The sequence below is a fragment of the Camelus dromedarius genome, chromosome 10 (genome assembly GCF_036321535.1).
Source record: "Camelus dromedarius isolate mCamDro1 chromosome 10, mCamDro1.pat, whole genome shotgun sequence".
In the NCBI taxonomy this organism is placed as follows: Eukaryota; Metazoa; Chordata; class Mammalia; order Artiodactyla; family Camelidae; genus Camelus; species Camelus dromedarius.
The window spans coordinates 23,614,628-23,639,808 of NC_087445.1; the positions used below are offsets into that span (position 1 = coordinate 23,614,628).

At 43.5% G+C, this 25,181-nt stretch overlaps 1 protein-coding gene across 12 annotated transcripts in view; it reads left to right on the top strand.

Moving 5' to 3' along the window:
- The first annotated feature begins 788 nt into the window (after nt 1–788).
- FREM1 (FRAS1 related extracellular matrix 1) overlaps nt 789–25,181 on the top strand; it is a 148,837-nt gene continuing 124,444 nt past the window's right edge. For 3 of the 12 annotated variants that reach the window (XM_064490198.1, XM_064490197.1, XM_064490199.1), the window contains exons 1-2: nt 1,196–1,480; nt 20,154–20,672. In XM_064490198.1, the coding sequence (XP_064346268.1) occupies nt 20,421–20,672 (252 nt within the window). In that variant the 5' untranslated portion in view covers nt 1,196–1,480; nt 20,154–20,420. Of the gene's footprint in view, nt 928–1,195; nt 1,481–1,662; nt 1,726–7,482; nt 7,601–18,856; nt 18,947–20,153; nt 20,673–25,181 lie in introns of those variants that run through there. The other 9 variants (XR_010382637.1, XR_010382642.1, XM_010988170.3 and 6 more) reach the window with 7 other exon arrangements.

The following is a 25,181-nucleotide window of genomic DNA, read 5'->3' on the forward strand; positions in this document are numbered from 1 at the left end:
TGGAGGTCCTTTAAGGAGATTTACCCATTTATTCTCAGAGCAAATGGAATGAGTCAAGAGATTCTTGAAGATTTTAAATTTCTGGTGACTCTGAGTAAGTGTGTATGTTCCTTTCATTGCTAAAGTCTATAAAGTATGTTTTAAAATAATTGTTTTTCTCTCATTTTGAATTCTTTTTTCATTTCTTTCTTTCCTTTCTTCCTTCTTTGCATACTTTCCTTCCCTTTTCCATTTTCCTCTCTCTCCCTCTCATTGCTTTTAAGAAAGAGGGTAATATGTGGTGACCTCGTTAAGGGAAACTACAGTCTAGGTTGAACCGGACTCACAGTTCCTAGCACTTGGGGCTAATGTCTAGAGTAGCCAGACATGTCTCAATACAAACAGTGCCTCCAAAGCAAGATGATACCCCAACTTCTCTGTTTATGGTCAATTTAAAAGTTAGCCTAGATAGTACGCCATTATTTATTTATTTTCTGCTGGAGATGAAACGAGGAAGGCACTTCATTATGGAGCTGTTAAGGAACAAGGCTTTGACCCTCCTTCTGAGTCCTGATCAGTTTAAACCAGCCTCTGAGAGGACATTTTCTTGACCTGTGATAGGTCTGAATCAGTGGGGTTACAAACTATATGCACATGAGATGAGATTAATGGAATTTTTGTGGGTTTTCAAAATGAACCAGACACTTGAAGAGCCTTATAAGCTGAAGAACTAGGGTGATACTTAGAAACCAGACTCTAGAAACTCCTCTTTTCCTTTAAAGGCTGTGACCCAAGTTCAGAGGAGCCAGGCCCCCTTCCTCCTCCCTTCTGAATGTGGGGCGTCTTGTCTGAATTTGAATAAAAACCTTTCAGGATGGGAATTTGTTCCAAGAAGGGTTCAGGGGAAAAGTGTGTTTGCAGAGTTTGAAGGTTCAGGAGGAAACTTGTGTGAGTATGTGTGTGTGTGTGTGTATCTGTGTGTGGTGTGTGTTTGCATACATAAGGGGTGTGTGAGTGTGTGTGCATGCCCGTGAACGCACCTGTCTGTATGTGGATAAGTGCACACACGCATGTGCGTGCCTATGCGTGGTGTGTGTGGGCGACTGTGTGTGTGTGGTGTGTGCGCGTGTGCCCCTGTGCGTGCCTGTGTCTCTGAGCGCCTGTGCCTGTGCGCTGCGGGGCGGGAGAGGCAGCTTCAGCTCAGCCAGTGGCAGCGCAGTTAGTACATAACTAATAGTGAGGGAGGAAGCTGGGGAGAGGCTGGGAAGAGACGCCACCGACCTTATTAACAAAAGCTCAGTTTTGTCCCTGCGGACCCAGCCAGCAGCAGGGACTGGAGAGCTGCGGCTCTCTGCCAGGGAGGTCGGGCTCCCTGCAAACAGTTGCAGGCATCCTTTCTCCGTGCCCTTCTCCCAGGGAGTCCTGAGGTTTGGCAACCAGGAAGTTTGCAAAGCCGCAGCAGCTGCAGCCTTGGAGGAGACCAGCAGAGACAGTGGAGTGTGTATGTGAACTTCGATTCTATATTTTCTTGTTGGGTGGGTTCATGGATGTTTAGTACAAAGAAAGCTAAAACTCAGCTGACCTGAAAGACTGGAATTTCAGCTTTCTTTCCCTCCCTGGGTTGTTTTTCCTCCCCCTTCCTCTCAAAGCCCTTTAAACCAGAGATTACCGGGTCAGTGACTCTTACCCCGTCTGCCCGGGCCAGGGGTTTCTAGCATTTTGGCTTGGCAAGGAAAACCACTACCTGTAAGTATCCGCTTTGTGTATTTCCTCTCGTCTTGACTGTGAATGCTGTTAGCCGAATGCCCCAGAGGTTGTTTGTGTGGTAGCACTAACTCCAAGTAAGGAGGATGCAAGAAGTACACGGAATCTGCTTGCAAAAGTTTATTTCTCATGTAAACGCAGAAGGTGGCAACTTGCAGTGTTAAAAAGCCATAAGCCCCCAGTGCAAGGCTCTTTATTACATAACACGAATATCTAACTCTCTTCTGAATCCATCTCCAGTAGCACCCATCAATGAAATAAACATTTTTAAATTCTGTAACTTTACCCCCTAAATCAGGATGTTTCTTTTCAGCTAAATGGAATGGCAAAGAGAAAAGATGCAATAATTAACCAAATAGTTAATATCCTCCTCATAGTATGAAGATCTGCAAATTTGGATGAGGTGATTTTTAGATACTTTTGCTTTAGTTTAGTTTTATATTTGGAGATACATTTTTTAAAGCATGGTTTCTATTTTTATGAGGATGAGCGAGAGTTGTTGGAGAGGCAAAGAAATCATATTGTTCTGAAGTTTTTGACTGATTTTTAGCGCTTTCTTCTCATTACCTGGATTTGGTCCGGAGATTTTGGTGCTGCAGTGAATAGTTTCTTTTAGTTGTCATCTGGATCTCAGAAATAATTGTCAAGGCATTTAATTTTCATTTCTGTTTTTTTAAAGCTATCGTGTGCACTCTTGTTGTGTGGGGTGAATTACAAAGCTTAAAAAGAGCGTTTCCGGATGCTGGTTGGAGTTTATGGCCTGGGAATCTTGCTGGAGGGATTAACCTCTTCAGGGCCGCTTCACAGCCCAGACCTAGAGATGCAACTGTTCTCCAGGTCTCTGCTCTGGAAAACCGACACCACCATACCCAGCTCTGGTGAAAACTTGAAGCATTGATTCTTAGTCCCCTGCCTTCATTTGATAGAAGTGCCTTCAGCATAACGCTAAGAAAATGTTAGCTACCTTTGCTCTTTCTCTCCATCAGGGATTCTCAAAACTCAGGGTTCATAAGAATCCCCTGGCTGCTTGGTATAAGGCCGGTGCCTCAGCTACGCCCTTCAAGGATTTTAGACTTAAATTGGGGCTGGGAATTTACCCAGGTGGTTCTCCTGCAGGCTTGGTCACACTTGGATAAGCTCTGCTTTACATCGTCCTTGGCAGTTAAATTCTTGTCATGTCCTTGGTTAATGTTAAACCTCATACGTAAACAATAAACTTAAGTTTGAGCTGATGTGGAACCTAAGTTACATGCAGCGTGGTTTTGCATGCCTGGCTGACAGACCAGGACTTCTAACCAGCTCTCTTGCCAAACTCATCTTTTTTTTTCCCCTTTGCTCACCTTTCCCTTCACATGAGTGACCAAGGGAGTCAGGGAAAGGTACCTGAACGCTATGTTCCTGTGGTTCCACGTGTTGGGCTATGCGGTCTGACCTGCTCTGTGTGGCCAAGCAATGTTTTTCTTGGAAACGTTAAACCCAAGGCTGTTCTTAATCCTTTATCAACCTGCTGGGGATGCTCCGCTCCTGGGGACAGGCTAGGCTGAGTTGGGCTGATCTGAGCTGGATTATTTCTTGGGACTGTTCAGGAGCAGTCTGATTCCTAGAAGCCACATTTTGATTGGACCAACCCACAGGGCTTGGGAGAAATAGGAAATGATTCCTCCGTCATGAGGGGGTCCTCACTTGACCACGTAGGAAAGTAAGAACTCAGCTTCCATTCTCATCGCAATGACATTTAATGGCATTGTGTATTTATAGTAAAAAGGTCATCAGCTCCCCTTCCTCTTTTTCCTCCCCTCAGTCCAAATGTTTGTAGGTACCTGGTGCATGCCAAGCTCTGTGCTGGTGTCCAAGGACTCAGAGAGATCAATGTGTGTAGTATGGATAGATTCTTTGTCCTCATGCTGTTTCACATCTAAGCTCTTGCTAACCAGTCTCAGATGAGCCACTAATCCAAGGTTAGTCTCTCTAAGCTTCACTTTCTCCATCAATAAAACAAAAGAGTTGAATTCAGTGCATTTTGGCATCTTTCTAGCTCTAATATTCTGACACTGATGGATGTGGCTCAGTCTTCCAAACATGAGATATGGGGAAATGAGATATTTTTCGTGTTTGCTTTGAGAACAGACCCACAGATTTGGCTTATTGCTTTTCTTAAAATTTTTTGAAAGTGTCTTTTAAATTTTCTTTCTCTCACAAAGAATCGAGGCCCTCGATCGATTGAGTTAGACAAATGCCACCTTTTCAGAGCACACTGTCGTTCCTCACAATGGGATCCTGTAACTCTCTGGAAAGACTGCTTCCCTGGGCCGGGTTACACAGGCCAGCAGTCTCTTGTCTTGTCTGAATCCAGCGTTGCTACCCCTTTGGAGAGCTGGGTGGTCTGACCGGGGCTTGCCGGCTTCCCATGCTTGCACAGCTTGCGGTCTGACCCTTTCATTCAAGTGATTTAAGAGCTTTTGTGCTGCTAGGTGAGGGGCTCAAACAAACCTTTCAGAGGCTGGAGAACAACAACAACAAAAAACTCCCTAATGAAATCTCACATTTTGTCTGTACTGTGGTTTCTCTTACTGCAGTGAGTGGGGCGACATTTCAAAGGGCGCTGAAAGCTGGCCATCAAGATAAGAAAATACAGCCGTGATCTGTGTGTTTTTCTGACAAACGTAGCCTCCAGCCATCTGAAGACACTGTGTTTGGGTGGGTGGGAACCTTCTCACTAGAGGACAGAGCGTGGGGATCTCGCAAAGGTAGGCTATGTTCTACATACTGTTCTTGGCCTCTCGTTGGTTAAGTTCAATGGAGATGGGAAAGTAGTCTTTGGTTTCAGTTTCACCCCTCCCTCTTTATGGAGTTGCTGATATGATGTCAAAACACTCCTTTGATGCATCATCAAAGGCTGCTGAGATTGTATGTCGTTCTTCACGCTCAACTTTATCCTTGAAACTTTTCAATCTAGCTTCCTTAGAGACAGGGGCAGATAACACCCTGGGGCTCCCCAAGCTCCAAGTCCTTCCCTCAGCCTTCCACCTCCCTGGGATCCCGTCTCTGCATTCTGTCAAGTGTTATCAGCTGCTCAGTGCTTACAAATGCTCCCTGCATTCTCCCCCTAAAGTACATAAGCCAGGACTTTGTCTCATGAGGTCACACTCCATGCTGTGGTATTTTCATTCCAAGGTCTACATTTCTTGCGAGCACAAAGATGCGTCATTTCGTAAAATAGCAGCCAGAACCATTGTGAAGTTACGAGAAAGGATCGAGACCCTTGGGTGAGGATTCCTGCAGATGTTTAAGTTGTTGGGTGTTTCCTTTTCATCCTCCAGATTTGTTTTGTCTGTAAAAGTGATTCTCCTCCTTGGAAAGACAACAGAGCAACAACACAAGAGCAATACTTTAATTCTCTTTATATAAATCTCCCTCTTTGTTGTAACTTGGTAGGGCAATTCTGTTTTGTCCAATAAGGATTAGTGGTTATTCTGAAACCAAAAGGTAGTGTTGATAAGAGAGCCCAAATATCAAATTAGAGAGTGGTGTAGTAGGAAAAAACAGTCTTTGAATAAACTTCACCTGGGCTGCATTGGTCTTCGGTTCTGTGATGTCGGCCAAATTACTTAGCCAGTGTCCTTGGGAGTAAAATGAGGGTGTTGATGCTTGCTTCGCTAGGTGTTTGGAAGGGCTGAAAGACATTTGGAAAGCACCCAGCATGGTGCACGAATTACAAGTGCTCAATAAATATGTCTTCTTTAGGAAATGTCTAACGCAGATGTGGAGGTTGGAAAGAGTCAAACATGTGGCAAACCACTCAATTTATAGGTGAAAAGAAAAGGGAAATGGGAAATAGGGCTTTCTTCACACCTCATGGACCGAGCACAACAGATCTCAACCCACCACTTCCCCGGCGTTTCACTCTGAGCAGCAGCCTAGATCTCCCTCAGTTTAGTTCCTTCTCCCAGACTAAGTAGAGCAGGACGCAGATCTGTAGGCAGACTGCCACAGTGGTTCGTTTAGAGACAGCAAAGGTGATATGAAAAATCTTTCTATCCTTGTTTCTTCCTGACCCTTCAGAACTGGAGACTTTAACAGCCCTTTCAGATAAATATGTAAGGAGATGGATCATTTTGTTTTTCTTTGGGTTTTGCTCCACTGTAGCAAGGGGTCCAACCTTGTCTGAATGTTTGAGATTTTGAAACTCTGTAATGGCACTATGGCCAGCCTATGAACTGTCACCAAATGGAAGGACATTCAAACATGCAGTGAGCACTCTCTCTCTGTCTCTATCTCTTTCTCTCTTTTTCACCCTTTCATCAGTTTTTCTTATGAGTCCAATATCTGCATTGGGTTAAGTCAGTCTCTCAACTGATATTTACTGAGCTTCTCTCTGCCAAGTCCAGTGACCAGGACTGGAGATATCTGAGTGAGCAGAACAATCATGGCTGTGATCTTCAAGAAGCTTACAGACTAGGGTAAAAGGCAGACATTTTTTTTAATGACAGCAAACAAACAATTAAATGCCTGTGGGTGTGCCACGTGTGGTCAGGGGGATTGCAGGATTCTGTGCAAGCAGATGACACTGGTCTGGGAGGCAGAGACCTGAAGGATGGGTAGAGTTTAGCCAGGCAAGTGGGTGGATGGTTAGAGAGGGGAAAGACATTCATGGCAGATGAAACAGCATGAACAAAACCTGTGAAGTCCAGGCATGGCTGGTGCCACGTGTTTAAAGAAAAGAAGACCTGTGGACAAGCTTGTCCATGGCAAGAAAGAGAGTCATGTGAGGAGAGGCTGGAGAGGTGGCAGGGGACAATCACTCAGGGACATCCAGTCGCACAGTTAAAAGGGACCCCTAAGAGCTCAGGATCCACCCTCCCTCCCTGAGGCAAGGACCCCTTTCTGCATCTATACCTCAGCCCTTGGCAGCATGGGGCCACCCTGAAGGAAAGGTCTTTTTCCAAGGCAGCTGCGATTCACCCATCCTCCCTGGCTGTGCACACTGGAACCACAGAGGAAAGTCACTCCTCCTTCAGGTATTTGAAGACAGATTATTTTTTTTCATGAATTACTGCCAAAGTAGGCGTGCTGTTTCCCGTGCCCATGCAGGTGCTTTGGGGCTGTGGAGTTGTACACGTGTGCTGGCTGAAAGCGAACTCGCTGGCTTCAGCCCATCATTCCAGCCTCTGATCAGCGAGGCTTGTGGCTTCAGTGAAAATAGTTACCCTTCCTGGATTTGGATAAACTTGTTTTCAACGTCTTTGTTTAGGAGTTTGGAAACTGTTTTAAGCAGAGGGGGCCAAAATGGGCCATGAGCACAACTCGAGATGTTTCTCTTAAAGAGAGAGATGGAGGCCCTAACCTCTTTTCTTTTTAAAGAGGAAAGTAGACACAACATCTCTGTAACCCAGACTCACAGAAATAGCCAAGTAGGAATGAGAAAAGCTCAGAGTTGTCAATGCATGTTGATAGTCTTTTCTTTTTTTTTTTAACATTTTTTATTGAGTTATAATCATTTTACAATGTTGAGTCAAATTGATAGTCTTGTTTTGACATGAATGCTAAAGGCACAGTTCAACTATAATTGCTGATTTCATTTACTGGTACATGTGTTGAACGCCTATCACATGCAACAGATAGTCCTTTCCTCCTACCTTCCAAACACGTAGATAAATAGTCACACTGTTGTGTAGGATGTGATAAATGCCCTGGGATGGGTTTAGGTAAAACATGATTTTTTTTTTTTTTTTGCAATAGCAGGAAGGAAATCTTTCCAAATGGAACGATTAGGTCTTCGGGCATCTTGGAGGAGGACTTTCACAGGCAATGACACATGAGGAGAATTTTAATAAGGCTGGAAGCAAAGACATTCCAGGTAGGAGGCAGATACGAGGAGGAGCATACGGGTGGGACGTGTCTGGCAGTTCATTGCGAATGTGTAACTGAAGGGAAGGTAAGAGAACCTGGAATATATCGAGTCACATAAACGAGGGGAGAAGCAATTATGTAGAAAGGGTGGGTAGAGGGCATTGTTGGGCGCTATAGAGATCAGAGAGGGTTGTTGGAGAAAAATTCAGTTTGCTCTGACAGTTGGAGGTCACCGGCAGCCTCTGAGACAGCTATTTCAGTGGTGGCAATCAAAATCAAGGGTCCTTTTAGAAAATGCAAGGGTGGTGAAGGAGTGGGTAGAGACAACTTTGGAAGGAGATAGGACAGGTGGTCGACATAAGGTATATAATGGGAAAGGGAAGAAGAAAAGTTTTGGTGAGTATTATAGTAGTAGTCATAGTAACTATTTGAGTAGTAGTAAGAACGCTAACGTTTATGGAACACCCACTATGTGCTAGCTGCTTACTTAGACTTATTTGTTTGAATCTCACAACTCAACTGTGGGCTGGTGTTTCAACCTGTTTTTACAGGTGAGAAAACTTAGACTAAGAAAATTTAATTTGGCCAAGACAACATCACCAGTAAGTGGCAAAGCCAGCGTTCAGCTCTAAGTCCGCGTGTCCGCAGGGCTTACTATTGTACCCGCACTCGCGTGGCGGCGTTTCCTGCTTCAGGCTTGGCTTCTCCCACGGGGAGGGCAGCTGGCCTGCTGACGAAAGCCTGTTTATCAAAGTGATGACAAAAACAAAAGCGGAACCAAGATGGGGGTCCAAAGGTGAATGCACCTGCGGAACTGATTTCTACACAGGATGAGATAGATATTTCAAGCTCATTTCTATCATCTAAAATAACCCTTTTGAAGATGAGGTCATTGCCATTGACCGTAGGGGAAGTGGTCGTGACGTGATGACCGAGCAGGGCAGTCAGGGCCGGAACGTTCCATGGTGGTCAGAGCGTCGGCAGTTCGTTTCAAAGGACAGACACAAGGGCCTTTTCTCCTGTTTTTCTCCCCTTTTATTCTCCTTACTGTCTTCTTCTAATATTTTCCTGGTCTTAAGAAAACCAGACCACTGCTAACCACATGTCACAGCTCAGCACCTTCGATCTCACTGACGGTGGCCTCTGTTACTGAGATCCACCGACTTCCACTGGATGGAGCTGAATGAAATGCCGCAGCATTTTATAAAGGTGGCTTTGCTCAAATAGCGGGTGCCTTAAGCACTTAGGATTCTTGGACAATAAAAATAGCTGCTGTTGGAGGTACTGATTTGTGAGTAAAAGGTCACTGGAGGGTGATTTATCAGTAGGAGAGAAGCAAGAGTTGAATGGCCCTTTGACTATATTAGACAGCTCCCTACAGAGCTTAGCGCTGGTTCCCATGTCCTCTCCGCATCTTGTTTGCCGCGTGTATTAATTTGCCAGGGCTGCCATTACACACTACCACAGACTGGGTGGCGTAAACAACAAAAATTGATTTTCTCCCGACTCTAGTGACTCGAAGTTCAAGATCAAGGTGTCAGTAGGGCTGATCCTCTCCCAGGCCTCGCCCAATGGTTGTCTTCTCCCTCTGTCTTTACATGGTTGTCCCTCTGCACCCATCAGTGTCAGAATTCCCTCTTTTTATAAGGACACCAGTCATATAAAATTGAGGCCCACACTAAGGATCTCATTTTAATTTTATTACCTCTTTAAAGATCCTGGGGTACTGGGGGTTAGGACTTCAACATATGGATTTTGGGGGTATGGATTTCAGCCGTACACCACACCAAGGCTTCCAGCTGGCATTCATAGCTGATCTTCCAAATTCTTCAGTCATTACTGCAGCAAAAGAAAATGGAATAAAACCTGTAGCCACATAAACCCACATTTAAAAATCAGTTTATAATACAGTCTGGATTTAGAGCTTGGCTTTGGGATGGGGTGACAGGGACACCTCCTCAAGCGGGACTACCTTTGCATTTTCAAAAATCCCACATGGAGCCCATTTCGTCTTTCTCACTTGGCCATAAAGCCCATGCAGTGCGGCTCTGACTGTTGGGGTTGGGAGGGAGCAGTGTGCCCTGTGCACCATCTTGCATCAGAGATGCCATGTGGCCTCATGCCTTGATTGTTGCTTCCTTTTTTCTTTTTTCTTTTTTTTTTTGGTGGGGGGAGGTAATTAGGTTTATTTATTTATTCTTAGAGGAGGTACTAGGGATTGAACCCAGGATCTTATGCGTGCTAAGCATGTGTTCTACCAATTGAGCTATACCATCCCTCCGACTGTTGCTGAATTGCTTTACCGGGAGCTGCTGGTCTTTAATACTCCCCATAAAGAGAAATGTCCTAGGCTGGGGCTGTGTATGCTGCTCTGATGCTAGGCCCTCACAGTGTGTGGAAATCTCACGCTGGGTTGCATTGGTAGAAGGACCCTGGAGCTCGCACTTATCCCTCCGCCACTGTAGTGTGTGCCTCCGCTGAGAATGGCAAGCGATGACAGCTGCGTGAGCTGACGGAGACATGGCCAGAGGTCACAGGTGCCGCACGGACAGCCCAGCGCTTACCGGCATCTCGTCTGAATTGCTAGCCCTGTGGCCAGAGAGGCCTGAAACTAGGACTTTAAGACTTACGACTTCAGCCTTTTAAGACCAAGACTTTTTAGGAGGAAGACTCAAGGCTTTAAGATAATGACATGGCGAGGAGCACATGTGCCTGTGATGGGAGGGAAGTTTCATTTCTTATGTAGTGAAAACAGCAACAAAAGCTGTCTTTGCAGCCGTCTTGTGAACTCAGTCTGATGAATCCCCACGGTTCCGATGATGGAAGCAAGGCTGAGAATGTTTAAGTAACATGTCTGTGTGGCAGACTGGGATTCTTCCCTAACGCCAAAGTATTTAGAAAGCGAACAGTTCAGTCAAAGTGTTTATCCTTAGTGAAAAGTCTTGACTGAGGTCTGCCTACAAGGAGTGTGGGAGCTAAAGAGTGTGACAGAAATGTCACGCAGTGTTGTCTGGCTTTTTCTTTACATGAAAAGTGAAAAACAGTTTTACTTAAAAACACGAGTTGACTCCTTCCGCCCCTCAAAATATTGATCTTTGGTTTTGGTTTTTGTTTTGTTGTTGTTGTTATTGAGTCAAAAAAAAAAAAAAAAAGTGAAATCGTTTACCCCAAGCAGAAGGCTGGAGAAAGTGAGATGGACCCCAATGGGCAGGATCAGGAGGGTTCGTGACCACGTGGAGGAGCGTTGTAAGAGGGCTGAGAGAATGGCCCTTGTTTCATTGAAGAACTGACAGGAAATAACCGGTCCATTAGGACCCAAAGGGAATTAGACTTCGGAGTGATGTGAGAGGTTTTTAATTACAGACCAGAAGGCGTGAATATTTCTGCTTTGCATGTAAGATTGAAGCAGATAGCCTCCAATCTCCTCCTAATCTGATCAGTAATGGCTTTACAAGGAATGATTTTTGGGAGATCTATTACTTCCTGCTTAAACCCAAATGTCCACTTCTATCACATTTTGAAATATCACACTATGAAAAAAAGCATGGGAAGATATTAGCCTTGTGAGTAATAAAATGTAATGCTACCATGTGTGTATTTAAGTTTATCTTTAAAGATTCGCCACAAGGGAAACGTTCGAATGCAATGGAAATGAGTGGCAGTGCAAAATTTCTCTAGTTAAATTTTGTGTTAATTTCTTTTCCTTTAGATTTTATCCCTTTTCTAACAATTTTGCTCATTCAAGAAGCCAGTACCTTGTGTTTGTACATCTCACACATGGGACTGGCTTCCTAGGAATGGCCCTCCCAGCTAGGCTGTCAGGAAAGCTTCCTTCCTTTCCTCTCTGTCTGGGGCCATCCTCTCTCTCTCTCCTCTTCCCCATCCCGCCTCCAGTCACCTCCAGCCTGGGTCTTGCTTTCAGCGTCTTCTTGGTGCCGGACTTGTAGGTGGCATCCCCAGCCCTGGTCCTACCACCTCACTCCACTGAGACGGTTTCCAGACACGTCCAAGACCCTAATGCAACATGGGCACGAAAGCTCCTTTGACGTATTCTTACACTTAAAGGAGAAGAAAATAAAGTGCAGTTGCTTCCAGCAGTGATTCTCAGTCCTGGTTGCTCGTTAGAATCACCTAGGGAACTTCTGAATTCAGATGCCTGGGCCCCACCCGGACCAATGAAATCCAAAACTTTGGGGGAGGTGCTTGATGATGGTGATGTGAAGCCAAGGACGGGCCCCGCTAGTTTAGGGGGGACGTGAAAGGCAACTCTTTCGCTTGGTGTTTCCCATGGTCATCAGTAAGACAGACCGTCATTAGTCCTCACAAGGGCTGTGCTTCCTTCGGAGCCAGCGGAGTAAGGCTGAAGTCCCTCCTGCAGCCAGTTCCTTCCCTCAGGCCACAAGAGACATGGGCTCAGCCACCGCATTGCCGACCACCAGGGCACCGTTCACTTTGTGGTCTTGGAGAACAGCACCCCTGGGGCATGGTTACAAGACAAATGGTGTCTTGAAATCTAGTGTGCTGAACTGAGTGAAATCAAGGAAGGGAGTCTCAGCACCTCTGGCCAACACTCTGCAGGACAGATATGGTAGTGTGGTTTCCCACAGAAGTATCTTCCACCGTGATAATTTGTGCAGCTTAGAGTGGCGTCGCCTTTTGAGCGGCATTTGTCAGCCAGTCTGGACACCGTGTCTATGATAAAGCTATTCTCACCTCTAGACAAATGATTTGCAAACCAACTTTAAAAAAATAGCCTATTTGTGTCCTGGGGACTCTAGGAAGTATTTTAGCCAAGAGCACTTTTGTGCTTCGTATTGTCTCTCTTTTAAAACACTTCCCTGTCTTACTGGTGTTCACTACTGTTAAACAGTGCCATTCTTATGCATTGCTGTATTCTCCTGCACAGATTTATTCAACAGTCAGTCATCTAATCAGACATTCAGATACTTTATTTGCAGCCTATGATGTTTCTAGAGATTTTGTTTTTGAACCAGTACTTGAAGCATTTTTAGTCCCACTGCCTGAGAGCACCATTCCACCCTCCCACTCTCCACAGCCCACCCCAAATTCTTCTAAAAGAAGCAGATCATGTTTCACTTTTCTTAATGCAATTAAGCATCCCAATGCAATGAAGTTCAGCGGGCCACAAAGGTGTCAGGGACACATGTGTATGCAGAAGAGACATTGGTGCTGGGTGTGTGTTCACATGTGGGACAGTGTCCTGTGAACCAGAGAGACTTGATGGCACTTGAGTGGCCCTTGAGTAGCTTGGGGATATGCAGATCCTCAGAAAGGACCAAGCTGTGTAGCCTGGCCAATACCACACTCGTCGAACTCTAGGAAGTGTGATGAACAACATCACTGTGGTTTGCCTTGTTTCTTTTTTTGTCACTGATGGCTCTGCACTGCCCTGTAGAAAATTTCCTCACTCTGTCTGGGTGTCCCTGGAGACTCAAGTCAACTTAAATCATGGAGCATGTCCAAGGATGGCTCAACTAGGACTTTTTAAAAATTAACACACTTTAGTTTTTAAGCAGATAAAGTTTATAGAAAGATTGAGCAGGAAATATGGGAAGTTCTCACTCACATACATTCCCTCCCTCCAGTTTCCCCAGTTATTAACATCGTGTATTGGCCTGGTATATTTACTGCAATTAATAAGCCATTTATGATGATCCAAAGCCTGTAGCTTACGTTAGGGTTCAGTATTGGTGTTGTACATTCTGTGGGTTTTGACAAATGTTTAGTGTCATGTATCCACCATGACAGTGGTAACTTTTTCAATATGTAAAAGAGGAGACTGGCTTTGGTTGAGCCTTGCAGTGTGGGTGCACTGGGGATTTTGGTTGAGCCATAATACATTTACATATAATGGCACATTTAACTATTTTAATAACCCTGAAAGGTATCAATTATTGTATAGGTAAGGAAATAGAGCCCAAGGAAGAGTGAGGACCTTGTTCAAGGAAATGATGGAACCAGGAGAGGTACACCGGTCTGGGGGAACTGATTTAGAGTCTGGCCTCTGTGCTAATCACTATTATATTTCTTTTCACTTCAACTCCAATCCTACATCAGAGTATTAAGCCCTCTCTCCTTTTCCATTTTCTTTAGTACTGTTAAATCAGAAAATCATTTAAAAAGTTATTTATAAAAAAAAAACCATATAATTTTTTTAAAAAAACCAAAAAAGTGATGCATAGGTCACAGCTGAATATCAAAATTGAGCTAAGATCCTCAGCCCGAAATTAAGTCAGGATTCTTACTAGAGTTCTGCTAAGTTTAATTATTTGTTGGTTTTAAAAATTGCAAGTGTTTTGCTGTAGTACATCTCAGTAGATACTGTGGTTTACTTTCCAAACTCTGCTTGCATTAATGAATAAAGCAGCAGGCCCAAGCAGGTGTTTAACCTTTGGCATATCACTTAGCCTCTATTGCCTCATCCTGACCACTATGTGCTGGGGCGTATGGCACGGGGTTTCTGGAACCTGGGCTCTCGAGCCTGTCGGCTGCGGTTAGAATTCCAGCTCCCTCATTTATTAGCATTTGCCTCGAACACATTATTCACCTGTTTCCTCAGACTCAGAATCCTTAGAATAGAATCTACTGTATAGGTTTTTGTGAAGATTAAATGTATTAAAACAGTGCCAGAGGCAGAATGAATAGATAACACCTGATGATGAAGATGATGATGATAAATTAGTACAATTTGGAGGAGAAGCTCCTTCCAGCTCTAGGAATCCATGATTTTTCATATAGTGTGACTCAGGTTCAAACAATGACACTCTTTGTCACTTATTCCCAAGTTTCTTAAGTCATCAAAAGCATTTCCATGACAGCATGTCTTTTCACAAGAACGTTTGTCACGGTTGGTCTCTTTTCTGCATCAGACATCGATGGGTTTGAATTTTATCATTAGCTGTGGCATGCAGGTAAGATGGTCAGGGTTACCCTGGTACAGCTCAAGGAGCGATGCTGGATAGTTTTCTGAATGTCTGAGCAGTCCTTTTCATGATGAGGTGTTTCATCCTGGATAGTAGAAGTTCTTTAATTGTGGACTGCTGAGTTTGTTGAACTCATTAGGACATTTGGCTCATATACTGTCATAGAAATGCCATTTTGTATTGTAGAGTACTTGATTATAAGTCTCTCCCAGAAGACTTGAGTCTCTCAGAGATAGGGGTTACACCGGAGTTAACTTTTATGTGCCCGGCGCCTTGCTAGTCTTTCACACAAAAACTCTGCTTCAGGCACAACACCAGCTTGTAGATTCTTTGACCAAACCACGCTCTTCCTCTTCAAACATGCCACTTCTCACTGTTCCAAATCCTATTCGTTCTTTCAAATGCAACTCTCTCCCCTTCAAGAAGCCTCCCCTAGACCCAGTCAGAGTCAAATGCTGCTCTCCTCTTTATTCCTGCAGCACACAATGCATTCCACCTTTACAGCACCTACCACTGCTTTTAAATTGTTAGTTTATATGTCTGTTTTTCACTATAAACTCTCTACGAGCAAGATTTTTTTTTTTTTCTGTCTTGGTAATCCTAGCACTTAGTATAGCCCTTGTCACAAAGAGGGCACTCAACAATTGCCTGTACAATGAATGCACAAATGAACCTTGTCATTTCCAGACAGAGAACCAGGATGCATTCTAAAAATGGAATTATTCTTAGAAGATGAACTCCTAAGCATGATTTAATGTGAATTTAAATATAATCTCACTTTTGGACTATTTGGTGTTTCCATGTGAACTGAAGGATGCAGAATTAACTCCAGAAGAGGAAAATCAATTTCAGTTTAGGGTGACTCTGGCTGGGAAGAGCCTAGGTGTTAGTTTGGGTACACACCCATGGTAAGTCCCAAAGGAGGAACAGGTATGGTCAACCACAGTGAATGTGAGTGAGTGTTTTCCATTCTGTTTAAGGAATTCAGTGAAAACAAGCTGTTATGAAAATTTATAGGATGCAACCCTCTGGCTAAGAACAACATTAATATAAATTATTAGGCCACTTCCTAATCTTCCAGGAAATATCTTTGATAATGTAAGAAACTTTAATAGTCCTTCAAAACAGGACTGTAAATCAAGGCATAAAACGTTTTCCCTCTGCAATCCTTTTTTTTTTTCTACCTTTGAAGGTAATTTTAGTAGAAGGTCTTTGTAGAGAAAGGCCAGATGTCTGGTTTCCAAAGAGTGATCTGGAATTTGGATTTCTGATTAAGATTCAGTAAGTATGGATTTATCAGGTATGATTAGAAATTTTGTAGAAACCATGTGGTCATCCTACACTTCAATCATTTTAATTCTATGACCTAGTGTCTATTGAATGATTTCTCAAAGAACCCATTTATTTATTTATTTTTTAATTAAAAAAAGTTTTTTTCCAAGATTGCAAAGTTTGGGCTGAAAGGCTTTCTTTCTGCAGGACCACTTACAGCCTTTAATAGGCTCATATTACATTGTAAATCATTAAAAGGGGATTTTGGCATTCTGTGCTCACGTATATTTGGCTATAGAAGACTTCTGTGGAAAACTTCTAACATCTCCAAGATGTGCATTTAAAAAAACACAATTTGAAGAATGTGGCCTTTATCAGCAGGATAGACGTTGGAGTGTTGCAAAGTCTAAGAAAAGAAACCTTCTGATGAGTTTGTGTGACAGCAGATCCATCCCTGCGATCTTGGTCTTGACGGTGAAGCCCGAGGGAGGGCTCTTCTCTTCACAGTTCTGTTTGGGGTGAGAAGGCCCAGAGCCGACTTGGGGATTGGGGCTTGTTTGACTAAATACACTGTGTTTCTGGTCAAGCAGAGCACTTGCAGGGACGTGCAAGTTCTGGTTTGCTGACGTGGCATTCTGGGAGGCAGTGGCTCCATCTCCGGCCTTACCAGTTACTTCAGCACTGGGAGAGTCACTTGACTGCCATAGGACTTCCCGTCTTCTGTAAAATAAAGGGGTTTCTAGAAGAGAAAATACAAATGGTTAATGGACATTAAAACTATAATAAAAGAGCCAAATCTCAAGTAAGCAGAGGAATGCAAGTTAAAATGGTGGCAGGATACGTTTCACATGGGAAGTGAGTGAAGATTAAAGGGGAAGATATTGAATGTCAGCAGGGAGCCAGGCAGCTAAGTGTATAAATTAGCACCATCTTTCCAGAGAGCATGTGTAGCAAGAACCTCAAAATAAGTTTTCTACCCTTTGATCTTATAATTTCACTTCTAAAATACTATCCAAAGGATAGAACTAGAGAAACAAACTAATTATAATTAAGGATTTTTCATCACAGTCTATGGACATAGTAACAAATTCAATGACTATAGAAATCATAATATATTCATGTAATGTGGATATAATACACAGATGAAAGGTAAGATCACAAAGAATGTTTAATAATATGGAAAGTGCTTGAAAGAGAATGTAATGTGACTAGAAAAGAACAGTACACTACTCCTTTTATAGTGTGGTTCTAATTAAGTTTAAAAGTCGTATATACATATTCATTGCTTACAAAAACCTAAAGGCGTTTTCTTTGGGTGTTGGAAAAGTGTATTTTTTCCTTTTCCTTATGTTTTTGTATTTTCATCCTTTAGTTAATGAGCATACATTTCTTTTATACACATAAAGGAAGTTATTTTCAGAAAAAGCAAATACATTGATAAATATAATGAAGGCTACGGACTACTTGATTTCTCAATTTTCTCCTAAACCACACATTCTGTGATTTAGATTACATCTTAGAAACAGCGGCAGAGTGGAGGGAGCAGAATGTTAGAAAGAAAATCAACACATATTTTATTGATTTAATAGACTGGGATTTTGAAGTGGCCTGTTTGCCTTGAGGCCTTTAAGCTGCTTGGAGTGTAAGCAGTTGGAGCGCTAGGAAGGATGCTGGTGGACGGGGCATCTGCATTCGTTATGTGACCTTTAAGTCACAGCTACTTCCTTGAGAGAACATTGACTCCAGTAAAACGAACTCCTGCAACAGCCACGTTGCTGTCTGGAACCATAAAGGAAGCTGTTAAAGGTTTGCATGTTGTAGGAAGAGACCCCAAGAGTAGTGAAGCAATTGTAAAGAGTAGGATTGTAAAGATTTTACTGTAACGCAAAGCAGCATAATACAGCAGAAAGCGCACCGGTCCTGGGGTCGGCAAAAACAGGTTACAATAGCAAGGACGCAGACTCCCGAGTCAAGCTGATGACCTTAGGCAAGTAACTTAACCTCTCTGCACCTCATTTTGCAAACCTGTAAAATCACTGTCTGCTTCCTAAAACCATTATTGGAATTATACAAGATAATGTATGTAAAGTGCTTTGAACAATGCCCAACCCATAGTATGCATTTAATAAATGTTAGTGTTTATTGAGGTTGTGATGTCAATTTCTCAAGCCACTGTTTGTTTATCTATAAAATCAGAATAATAATAGAAACTGCTTTGTAGGTTTGTTGTGAGAAATAAATGTAAACAAACATATAAAGTGTGTTAAGTTAGGAAGAATCTTCCCCCAGGCTCGTTCAGTTTGTCAGCAGAATGCGATTCCTTGTGACAGCAGAACTCAGGGAGGCTTCTTCAAGTTCTGCAGGAGAGCCTCCAGAGCCAGTGGGCTAAAAGAACCTTATGATGTAATGAAATATAATCACAAGAATGACATCCCGTCAGCTGTGTTTCATTCTGTTGGTTGGATGTATCACAAGTTCTCCTGTCACCCAGGGGAACATCTGGGTACTAGGAGGCTGGAATTATTGGAGGTCACCCTAAGATCTGTCCACCACAATGAACAAACAGAGCTTTTTGGTTTATTTGTTTAGAAGTAGAGTGTGAGACAAAGAAGAGAACAAATGACAAGCCGGAGTTGCATTAGCTGAGATAAAGAAGACCAAGGCAGGGGAGACCGGGCGCCCAGTTTTGGCCCCATGAAGTGGGAGATGCCTGTCCCACAGCCCCACAGGGACATGTCGAATGGACAGTTGCACACACAGTCTAGGTTCCGGGAGGAGGATAGAGATACAAACGTGAGCCTCGTTAGCAGAGAAGTGGTATTTAAAGCCAAGGAATGAGGTTGCTAGAGAGTGAGGAGACAAAAAGACAGGTCCCAGGACTGCACCCCGGGCTGCCCAACATGAAAAAGTCAGGGAGTCTAGGAAGAAGAAGCAAGGAGAAAAAGGGAGATAAGGATGCCCGAGAGCACAGAGTCTTTGCAGCCTTTGTGGGTTGATTTGGTTTATTTAAATCTCAGAAAGCAAAGTATTTATCTCTTCTCTCTCAGTTTTGGCAGACACCTACCCACCCCGCTGCCTCTCTGCTCTCGGAATGTGCTGCTGTTCTGAATGGTCTTAGATGCCAGATGTGAATGGAAGTAAGTCACAGAAATCCAACAACCAGATTTGCACTCTTGCCCAAACAGGCTGACCTTGTTCAGCCTGAGTGTGGGCACCATGATCAGGGAGAGGGTGCGACTGTTTCATTTGGGGGCTGACACTGTAAAAGCAGGCTGCCCAGTGGAACGTGCACACCCTCAGGTGTCACGTGACACACGTCATGCACCACCTCAAAAGTCAGAGGTTTCAAACAGTGACAAGAGAAAGAGCCTTCCCTTAATGTATTAGGGGTGGACAGCAGAGGCATTTTTTCCCTACACCTTTGGACGTTTGTTTCATTATCCTTGTACAGAAATCATTAAAAACCACTAAAATGCAGGACCTTTCTTATGGGCATAACAGACCACCGTGGGTTCATCTAATCATAGCTTGGCATTAAAAATCTATTTTAGCACCTTTTACTTTGGATAAAATCGTTTCTGTTCTTACAGAACACAGAGGAATAATTACGAAATTCTAAGTGGTGAAAATAGAAAAAAGATTGTGCAGATTCAGTACTTCATGTGTAATTAGCATCGTAGAAGATGTGCAAACGCATGTACGTCTGCTGTGTCATTAGCTGTGTATGTCGAAGCTACGTTACTCCATTCCTAGTCCTTGCTACACCTAAACAAAACCCCAGAGGTTCACTTAGAAAAAATGTATTTCCTCCAGTTTCCACTCAAGTGTTTCTTAGGTGCCTTCACTGCTCAGCAAAGTCAGAATTGTGCCCATGTGACAGATTATTCAGCCTTTTTTTTTTTTTTAATGTGGGTAGCACTGATTTAGAATTAATCATGTCTTCAAACAGCATGCAAGTAAGTCTATCAGCTCTCTTACAAAAATTAGGTTATAGACGTCATTTACCAAGTGAGGAAACAAAAGCAAAGAGTTCAACGACTTTTCCTGAAGGCAGAGTAGCCAGCGCTGCCCGGGGCAGGGAGCTGGGCTGGCTCCTGTGGGACCACACACCTGACATCCCGGCGGGGCCCTTGGAGTCCGGAAGTCGGAGTCACCAGCAGGGGGATGGAATGGCTGCGCTGCCTTTCAGATGCGCCTGGAGGTCAAGTTAGTTTATTTGTTTTTAATTTAGCTGAAATTATAGGCTGGTTGAAAGATTCCTTTGTCAGCGGGGGTCTTTCGAATGGCCACATAAATCTTTTGGTTTCTCTCTCACTTTCCTTCAACCCCTTGTCCCACTTGCAGGATTAAAAGAGCACTTGGGAGGCCCATTAATCTTGCCGGCGTTGTCAGGAGTGATCAGCGCGTTTTATTAAAAGCTCCGGGACTGCCTGAAAGGCCTTCTTGTCTGAGTTTGAAATGAAAGGGACGTGTTAAGATCTGGGGGCACGTTGTCGGGACCCCTCGCCCTGCCCCTTGGACTATGAGCTGACACCCCCAGAGGAAGCCCAGAAACTCGCTTTCGTTGAAGGGATTTCACTGGTGGACGGAACCGAGCTGGCCCCGGGCGGCATGCGCTCCTGCAGCCGGGGCGGGCCCAGCGCCCTGCTGCTGCTGCTGCTGCTGCTGCCGCTGCTGCTCCCAGCCTGGGCCGGCCCCACCCTCGTCAGTGTCAACCGCGGGCTCCGGGTGATGAAGGGCGGCTCCGCCTTCCTGTCTCAAGATGACCTGAGATTCACCGTCCCCAAAGAGAAAGATGCCTGCAAAGTGGAGGTGGTGATGAATGAGCCAATAACCCAGAGGGTTGGGAAACTCACTCCACAGGTAGGTTAGACCTGAGAGTTCCTGTTTAGTGGTGTGTTGAACGTGAGTGTGTGAGGATATTAGGAAGGAAGGGAGAGAGAGGTGGGGAGAGGGGGAGAAGAGGAGAGGGAGAGAGGGAGAGAGAGAGATAAGTTCTCTCTTCAAACTACCAGAGGTGAATGTTGCAAGATGTTCAAATTTGAAATGATGGAGTTGCAATTAGTGGGCATAATATCGCAGTGCTTTTCTAAGCAAGGTGAAACCTGTTTAAAAAAAAAATTTTATTGGGGTATAATTGACATACAACATTAGTTTCAGGTGTACAAGGTAATGATTTGATATTGGTAAAACTTGTTTTTGAATGTTTTTGCGGACTGTGGATTACAACTTTGAAACCAACAGGAGTTACTCCAATTTAAGTTAACACCCGTGGAGGAAGGCAGGTTCAAACTAATACGGATGGGTGGGTGAGTTTTTTTCTTTTATTACTAATGCACCACATTGACAAGTCTTTCCAATTTATCCTCTTTTGTTGAAAAGAACTCGTGCAAATCTTACCAGTCTGCTTGACCTTACAGAGCAACTAACCCTCCAGGAAAAGGCATAGTATAAGGAAATGGCACACCTCTCATTTTAGGTACATTGCCACTCTATGAGAAACGTAGAGGGGGGCAGTAAACAGAGAGAAAGAGAGAGAGAAGGGAGAAAAGGAGAGAGGCAGAGAAAAGGAAAGCAAGGCCAGCCTTCCCAGGGTTGAAGTGGGCGTCTCATGTGTGGTGTGTGATGGTCAGTCTTTATGGGTCTATTCTTGTCCCAAATTATCTTGCCCATTGCCAGTCAGGGTGCCTTAGGATAAGATATATTAGGGTTTCAGAACATTTTCAGGACACTCTTGTGCCTGCAGAATAGCAGAAGTGAAGCATGGAGACATTTGTATCTGTAAACATTACTGGGACATTCCCTGAAGTAAGAGAAGAGATATAGAAAAGAGATATGAAGATGGTTCACTTGAAATATTCACTGTTCTTCAAAAATATCTGCATAATTTTTTTTCTTTAATCAAAACCTTGGAACTTTGTCATTTAAGGGTATTCTGTGCCCTGTCCTTTCATAGGGTGAAGAGTTAACCTCTAATTTGTTGGGTTTTAAAAAGTCTGTTTTCTTATATTTGCTTAAAATAGGAGTTTATCTCTACGCACAATAGAAAATTGCTTCAGGTTTTATTTGCTCCTACTGTGGTTAAACTTTCCTCTCCATGCGAACAATTTTGAGGATATTCAGTGCTGGATGTGGCTGCTGCTTCTGCAAAATGCATTTCTGTTTGCTGAACTATGAGCATTAATGTTCTTCCTCTCTCCTTTGGCTGAAGAGATATATTCCATCAGCTTATTCAGAAGTGGTACTAGATGTTGCAAAGATGGACTAGAGACTTGGATGGATGCTAGCTCACAGTGACATCTCTAGACATTCCATTTACCACATTACAGGTATAGTCCAGTTCTGAAGCACATCGGAGCTCTATAAGGCGCTTCTGTTGGGAGTATTCCTCATGTGACTGTGACTAAATGTCTCCCTCCAGGGTCCCATGAGATCTTCTATTGTTAGTCAATGAACTTCAGATGGGCATCTTAAAAAACTGTAGTGTAGGGTGACTGGGAGCTTATAGGTCAGAGGCAAGAGCATGTGCTCAGTGCACATAAGATCCTGGGTTCAATCTCAGGGTTAAAAAAAAATAAATTTTAAGTTATTATGTGCTAATGACCCCCCAGGTCATACTTGTATTCCCAAGTGTGTGGTAATCACAACGTCTCCCCACTTTCTCCCAACATGACTTGTCCTCCGAAGTGTGTTTGATTGGCACCTGTAAGTTCAGGAGAAACGAGAGGCCCCGGAAAGCTTGTGCCTGGAGCCCAGACGCACTAAACGTGATGAGTGGGTGACATGAATAAGCTCAGCAGCGGGCGGTGGGGACCCCACTACCGGCACTGGGCTCAAAAGCAAAACCTTGGATTTGTGGGGAGCAGCAGAATAGGACCCTAATCCTAGATGACTGGGGACCCTGATGAAGCAGGGACCCAGGCCTATAAGGATGTATGTGGACACCTTACAAAGACTGATGAAGTGATCATTTGGTATCCCTTCCAATCAGCTTATTTTTAAAAAGTGTTCAACATTTATACAGGAGGGAGGCTGAATATTTTGTGAGGAAAGAAGGGAGGAAAACTTCCTCCTGGGAGCACCCTGGGGTAACCGATGGTCCAGCTGCATTAAGCTCTGGCCCTACGCTTGCAAAACCAAAGCCCTGTCATTCACCAAGTTCTCCTTCCTTAGAAAGCAATTTGGAAAGGATGTACTGTTACTTAAGCCAGCCTCTGAGGGGTATCCTCTCCCCATCCCAAATAGCCTCTGTCTTCTAAGCACTTACAGCTCTGTCTATGAGAGTAATTTAAATGTTGTCATCTTTAGTGATGTTTTAATGGTCCTCTCCACTTGGCAAGCTCTGAGGCACGAGAGCAGAAAAGGCGTCCACATGACTAGAATGAGGTAAAGCACTTGGTCACAAGGAGCCAAAAAGAGTGTGGATTGGAAACAACCTACCTGTCTGATTTAGGAGTGTCTGCACTGCAAGGCGAAGGAGCAAGGCTCCAAATGTCCCCACAGGGTCCCCTAACGTGCTGTGGCTCATTAAAAGGTATCGTTCAGTGTATGCATGTCCAGAGGTAAATCTGACATCGCAAACAGATTTATATCATCTAAAGTAAATATGTGATTTGTGTCTTCTAAAATTTATTCTGTGGAAAGGATTCCATTGAAATGTGGAATTTCATCACCTTTTTGTCAAGTATCAGAACCTTGTACCATACAGAAGTCTGTATATCCAGAAAACTTTCTTAAACTGCCAGGTGATCTTCCTATTTTTTTTTTATGAAGTTAATTTCAACAAAAATAAGATTCCTAAGTGAAAACTGCTTTTTTAGAATGTGGGCCTATTTTTAACCCAGGCTGATACAGTCCTTCTGAGGGATTTTCTTCTTACGGAGTTTTTGAAATTAAGCATAGCCAAGGAGACACACAGACAGACAGACAGACAGACACACACACACACAGACACACACCCGAAACACTACCCTTTAATAGAGCTTACTAGGAAGTTGAACACACACACACACACACACACACACACACACACCCCGAAACACTACTCTTTAATAGAGCTTACTAGGAAGTTGAACACACACACACACACACACACACACACACACACACACCCCGAAACACTACTCTTTAATAGAGCTTACTAGGAAGTTGAAAGCAGGCTCATGTGGGCCCATTCCTAGTAAGATGACTGTATTAACAACACCCTGCAGCGTAATGAACAGTTTCATGTGATTTGCTCAGAAAATGTTTTGTTTAACATCTGCTCAATTAGTGTCTCCATCTCATTACTGAAGTTTGTCTTCGGACCCACAGGTTCATTTTCCTATTGGATGTTCGGAAAGGGATTGCACTTGGCGTGCCCCAGTACCTCTGTCTGTATAACCCTCCAGATACAGTCAGGGAGATAAGGGTCGATGGCAGTCTGTTTTCCTCATGTTTCAGGACAAGACTTCCTCACACACAGCACTTCTCACACTTGTCCCAAAGCAAGACATTTCCAGGGTGGAAAAGCATCCCAGTTTAGCACTGAGCTTGCTCTTTTGAATAGGAAATACAGCAGTACGAAAAATCTCTCTCGTTTGAACCAGTTTACTGCCATTAAAGTGAGTAATGAGTTAGGAATGTGTGACAATTTAATTATAAATTGTAATTGAAAAGCAGTTGAAGTGGAAAAAAACAAAGCTAGACAGTAATTAGAAAAGGATTTAGCTCTCCTTTGTTTTAGTTAGTAAATTTATGGATGATTATGGTTGTCGCCTTTTATAAAAGGAAAACATATTACAAAACATAAAACAGATGTTTCTTTTAACAAAGCAGATTGTCTCTTTATTACCGTGACTATCTGTCAGTGATATGGGGAAGGTCTTTATCTCCTTTCTTGTTGTCAATTAGAAAGGGGAACCAAAGATGTCTGTGGGAAAAGAAGATCAATTTGTACTAGTCAGAAAGTCTTCTCAGAGACATTTATGATGTCTGTAAATGTTTGAGGCTACAACAAGGTACTGGCTAAATACTGTGAACTCAACAGTGATGATATGTGAATACCTCAGGGGTATTTCTTAGAACTCTTCCAAGTCAGATTGGGCAGAATGAGGGTCATGGTGTGGTTGGAAGGAAAAATTCTTGTAAAAATTGTGGCTCCCAGAATACAGCAGTTAGCAATTTCCTTAAGAGTTCTGAGTGAGGTGGTACAGGTAATCATACTTTTGTCTGAATAGAGAAGATTGCCTTGAGACTGCTGTTTGTCTCATCAGTCATTTCTGCTATTACACAACTAAAAAAAGCAGTCTTTGCAAATAAATGAGAAACAACTGTGGATCATGTTTGGCTCTGATCCACCACAAGAGTGTCCATAGTAAGTGGCTCATCTTT